The sequence below is a fragment of the Lipotes vexillifer genome, unplaced genomic scaffold, assembly GCF_000442215.2.
Source record: "Lipotes vexillifer unplaced genomic scaffold, Lipotes_vexillifer_v1.1 scaffold497, whole genome shotgun sequence".
Lineage (NCBI taxonomy): Eukaryota > Metazoa > Chordata > Mammalia > Artiodactyla > Lipotidae > Lipotes > Lipotes vexillifer.
In genome coordinates this window covers 275,709-281,708 of record NW_006781538.1, presented here as the reverse complement: position 1 = coordinate 281,708, position 6,000 = coordinate 275,709, and the positions used below count along the sequence as shown (strand labels likewise).

Below are 6,000 nucleotides of genomic sequence, written 5' to 3'. Positions count from 1 at the left end.
TAGAAAAGCCATCATGCCTGCTGCAATTACTAGGTAAAAACCAAAACCTAAATCAAAAACACATACTTGTCAACAGAAAATGTGGAAGCCAGAAGACAATGAAATGTTTAAAAATGTATGCAGAAAATCTGCCAATCAAAAATTCTATTCCCAATGAAAATATCCTTTAAAAATATGAAGGTGACATACAGATGATTTCAGAAGGGAAAAAAAAAAAAGGCTGAGAGTATTTGTCAACAGTAGAACTGCATAAGGAATTTTAACGGAAGTTCTTCAGGCTGAAGGAAAGTGATCCCAGGTGTTTGTAAGATATGCACTTTAAGGACATAGATTGACAATAAAGGGATCGGAAAAGATTTACCATGTAAGCATTAAACAAAAGAAAGCTGGTATGGCTATGTTAATATCATACAAAGTAGACTTTGAGGCAAAAAATATTACTAGGAATAAAGAATTTTACAGGTAAAAGATTATTTCAAGAGGAAGACATAATCTTAAGTTTGTTGTGCACAACAAAGTAATATCATAACTTCAAAATATACAAAGCAAAAACTGACAGAATTAAAAAGATAGATAGACTAATCCCCAGAGCTACAAATTTAAAAATACCTTTCTCAGTAACTGATAGAATAAGCAGACAAAAATATCAGTAGAGATAAAGATCTGAAGAAAACTGTTAAACAACTTGAACTAATTGTCATATATAGACCACTATAACCAACAAGTGCCCGTACATCCTTTTCTAGTGCACATAAAACATTTACCCAAATAGACTATTAGCTGGGTATAAAAGCATAAAGAAAGCACAGCTGCATTAAATCACATGAAAAGTATTTTCTACCCTTATTGGCTTTGTATTCATACTAATCTCAGTATTCTAAGCCAATTGCTTTAACTAAAAATATATCAAGCACCACTTATATATACAGTTGTGAACTAGATGCTAGGGACTGAACGAGCTTTAAGATTCCCTACCATAAGATTCTTTATGCCTACATTATTGGTTTAAAACCAATGTTGATAGCACATCATAAAGCAGAAAAAGGGATGCTGAGATTATCTACATCACACTTTTTTCAGTTAAAGAAACTTAAGCTCCAAAGAAGGACTGTAAACTCAAATGACCAAGCAGATAATATAAATAAGAGAGCCAGGCGGGGACTGACTGAGCAAATGTGGGGTCTAAAGAAGGCAATGGGGCTTCCCCGGTGGCGCAGTGGTTGAGAGTCCGCCTGCCGATATAGGGGACACGGGTTCGTGCCCTGGTCTGGGAGGATCCCACGTGCCGCGTGAGCCATGGCCGCTGGGCCTGCGCGTCCGGAGCCTGTGCCCCGCGGTAGGAAAGGCCGCAACGGTGAGAGGCCCGCGTATCGCAAAAAAAAAAAGAAGGCAATGGATGTGGAAACTGCTATCAGATCTTCTAATTTTGCAAGAGAAGTCAGAAATCTGAATTTGTTTTGCATGATATTTTACTTTTAAATATTGATAATTCAAATTAATCAAACAAACAACAAATACTGTGGGGCTTAAATAAAATAGAGCTGTATTTGTCAAAAATTTCTATTCTAAAAGATTAAGTAACTGATACAAATTACCAGTTCTAATCCTGGCACTGCCACTCACTCACCAGCTATCTCATAGAGACTCAGAGACACTCAGTTATTATATATCTAAGTATTAACTCCTACATCATAGGCATGTATCCTCAATAAAATGACAGCCAATATTACTAAAATAAATACAAAAAGGATCAGAGCAACAAGGGCAGAGATTTGCAAAGTTATTTTGACATATTCTTGATCTTAAGCCAACATTTAACTGTAATCAACAGTAAGTTTTAATACATCAAAAGAATATGTCTAGGGGACTTCCCTGGCGGTCCAGTGGTTAAGACTCCACGCTTCCAATGCAGGGGGCACAGGTTTGATCTCTGGTTGGGGAACTAAGATCCCACATGCTGTGTGGTGTGGCCAAAAAATATAAATAAATAAATAAATAGAAAATTCTTTAAAAAAAAAAAATGTCTACTAGAAAGAGTTGCTCAGTAATGGAAACACAGAAAAAAGACTGCCAGAAAGGCAAAGCCTCGCCCTGCTTAGGGAGGTAGGCAGGTTTTTTAGGTCAGCTTTGCTCAATAGAGATTTCTGCTATGATGGAAATGCACTGTGCAGTATGGTAGCCACTTACCACAAGTGCCTACTGAGCAGGTGAAATGTGACTAGTGGAACTGAAGAACTGAATTCTTAATTTTATTTAAATAGAGACATGTGGTAAATGGCTACTATATTGGATAGTACAGGCAGTAGGCCATTTTATCCTTGAGGAAGGCATATACCTATAGTGCAGAAATGCAGTAAGTTAGCACAACTCCAACACAATTCAAATAACCTGCTAGGATTTCACGCTCACCAAGTTTTCTAGCTAGTTACTGTCTTAACACATAGATTACTATATAGGAAGATTGTATGCTATGAGTAAAGGTTAATATTTGATCCACGTATAGTTGTAATAAACTAACATATTGAGTTTTAGTTATCAGTTTTTCATGAAGTAGATTATCTTGAATCCGTCCCTTAGTAAGCTAACAAATTGCATACCACATTGACAAACACGCTCTAAAATATGGTATCCAAGCCAAGAATTGGTTACCCTGTAGGTACTGGCCTGGATGGTACATATGCCTCACTATATGACGCCTGAAATAGCAACAGAATCCTTGTCTCTTAACTATGTGTAACTCTTTTTCCATTATATTGCACTTACTTTTCAGTAAGTTGAAAGTACTGCTTACCTCTTTTTCCAACATCTTCAAATCTTTTTCATTCTTTTGAGATTCTTTCTATTTGAAAATCAAAGAACAGAGACAATCAAATTTAAGTGCCACAAATACCATAGCCAAATTTGATTTTTAGGTATCAGAAATGATTAAGGGTTCCAAACATTTCACTGACTCTATAAAATATTTTGTAGGTGACTTACCTAGCAAATGAAGGAAAAGGTTCTTCAAATCTTAAAATATTTCAGACTTGAACATTTTTACCACAATAGATGAGGCTTTTGCTAACAAGTCCACTGAAAAGAACAGGTCCTCTTTTCTAATGTTAAACAGCAGTACATTTTAAATACTTAAGTATGCTATCTCAGAGAAAAAAAAAGACTCTTAAAAAGAGAAATCAGGGCTTCCCTGGTGGCACAGTGGTTGAGAGTCTGCCTGCTGATGCAGGGGACACAGGTTTGTGCCCCGGTCCAGGAAGATCCCACATGCTGCAGAGTGGCTGGGCCCGTGAGCCATGGCTGCTGAGCCTGCGTGTCCGGAGCCTGTGCCCCGCAACAGGAGAGGCCACAACAGTGAGAGGCCCGTGTACCGCAAAAAAAAAAAAAAAAAAAAAAAAGAGAAATCAACTTAAACTTAGATCCCAAATATGAAAAAAAACCTACAAGTGCAAAAACATAAAGAAAAACTGAAATAATACAAACTGATTCTAATCTACTCATTGCCTTTATTCTCAATAAGATGTATTTTTATGTATCTTTTTATATCCAATAGCCTTTCTGAGAAAATGGCCCAAAACAGAATATCTATCTTTTCCATCTAAAGATGGAAGAAAAGTCATAAACACCTTGAACAAAATGTGTTTCATATATTTCTAAGTTGGGGAAGGGCCACCAGTCTCATGTTTATTAATTTCATGCCTGATAGCATTTTCTATCAAGGAAGGCCTATTACGTAGGAGTTTTACACAAACTTGTTTGTAATTTAATTTTAAATTTCAGAACTGTTTCTCCAAGAAATTCAAGTCAAGAAATTTACATCAATTTCCAAGAAAAGGGTATCTGTATCAGTGCTGCCCATAAAAATATAATGCAAGCTATGTACATATTTTCAAATTTTCTAGTAGCCATATTTAAAAGGTAAAATATTTAATAATACATTTTACTTTAACCAAGATATCAAAAATATTATTTCAACATGTCATTAGTATAAAATTATTAACAAGATATTTTATATTTTTGGTACTAGGTCTTCAAAATTTGCTGTATATTTTACACTTACAGCATGTCTCAATTCAGATGCTAAATTTTCATTAGAAATAGATATCTATACTTAGATTTCACAAAATATACAGATGAAAAAGTAGATTCACATACCCAAGTTATTCCAAAAACATTTAAGTTTTATAACAACAGAATCGAGTATCGGTTTTTAACTACCCATTAATTAAAATTAAATAATACTAAAAATTCAATTTTTCACTTTCAAGTGCTCAGTATCCACACGTGGCTGATCACTTCCATATTGGACAACAGCTGTTTTTTTATAGAACAAGAGACTTAGGTAATCACCAAATTAATGAACAAGAATAAGCTTAACTTATAGCTTTGATTTCCCAACTCTGAATATTTTCACATTAAAATACCAAGTTGTGCAACTCCTTAAGGAAGTACAACTTGCTTTATGAACTAATGGAAACCGTAATAGTAGGCTATTGCACAAGCTATAACATGAAGTTATTAAGAATTTAATCTCCTACCACTCCTTGGCAGTTTCTGAGTACTAAACGTATTTTAGGCATTAGAATGTTTTTTCCTTTTTGTTGGCCAATATTTACTCTTCCGCCAAAACAAATAAACAAACAAAACCAGAACAACTCAAATTATGGTAACTAACAAATCAAAGCATTGTATAATTTTTAAAGGCTTACTAAGTATTATAAAAATTACCCAGCTATAGAAATGACTGAGAAGTAGAGACAATTTTATAATTTTGAACTAAGGGCACATTTAAACACAATATATTTAGTAATGACACAGGCAGGTATGTAAAGCTTGCTAGAGTTCCAATGATAATGTTTTACTAATTTACAGATTTACCAATAACCTTAATTTATACACTTAACCTATTCTAGTCAAATACAGTACCTTTCAGAAATATTTTCATATTATAGTTTATAAACCAGCTAGAATATAAGAGCTCCTTACCTTTAATCCCAAAGTCTTAACATTTCTTGTTGAAGCAGGCAAGGTAGTATCTTTGTCAACATTAAGATTTTGTTGAGATTCTGCTATAAAACAAATTGTACAGATCATGGTTTGTGCTTACATATTTGTACCACAATTCACAAAACACAATTCCCAAACTTCTTACAGCAATATAAAGTTATTCTTTTCTTGACTGTACATTTTCAAATAATTAGTTGCACAATATTTTTTACACATCTCTTTCCTAATTTTCCTAATATTCTTTCTAATATTCTCCAACAGAGTTAAAGTAACCGAAAAGGAAAACTACATATCTATGGCATCTTGCTTAATTTTCCTGGTTATACAACAGTGTAATGATGAAAGTGTTATTCTGAAGTTGACCCTTCTGTAAATCTATCAATTAAGAAAAATTAAATATAGGTGTAGCTTCACATTTTTAGAAATACTACAGCATCTTTAAATTTAAATACTGTTTTCTTAACTTCAAAATTTACAAGATCATATAACCATTATTTTATTTTGGGATCAATTACCTTTTTGTTTTTTAAACCTTTGTGACTTCCGAAAGGATACTGGTCCTTTTAATACTTCTGAAGTTTTAACATCATAAGCACCTGGAGATGGTGCACATCCTAGAGGAAACATAAAATATTAAAATCTCATCTAATGTGACTTATGATCTTAAGTTAAAAACATGTCTTACAAATATTATGATATTTATATGTGGAATATAAAAATTAATACAAATGAATCAATATGCAAAGCAGACACAGACTTACAGACATGGGAAACAAACTTATGGATACCAAAGGGGAGCAAGGGGGGAGGGACAAATTAAGTGTATGGGATTAACACATACAAACTACTACACATAAAACAGATAAGCAACAAGGATCTCCTGTGTAGCACAGGGAATTATATTCAATGTCTTATAATAACCTATAATAGAAAATAATCTGAAAAAAATATAATTGAATCACTTTGTTGTACACCTGAAACTAACACAATATTTTAAAT

The 6,000-nt window shown here is 33.6% G+C and overlaps 1 protein-coding gene across 1 annotated transcript in view; it reads right to left on the bottom strand.

Annotated features, from left to right (window-relative positions):
* The window catches only part of HMMR (hyaluronan mediated motility receptor), a 28,983-nt gene that overhangs the window by 19,885 nt on the left and 3,098 nt on the right, over positions 1-6,000 (bottom strand). Inside the window, exons 2-4 of the mRNA XM_007454778.1 lie at positions 5,517-5,615; positions 4,981-5,060; positions 2,792-2,839 (exon numbers count right to left, since the gene is read on the bottom strand). Coding sequence (XP_007454840.1) covers positions 2,792-2,839; positions 4,981-5,060; positions 5,517-5,615 — 227 coding nt within the window. The remainder of the gene's footprint in view (positions 1-2,791; positions 2,840-4,980; positions 5,061-5,516; positions 5,616-6,000) is intronic.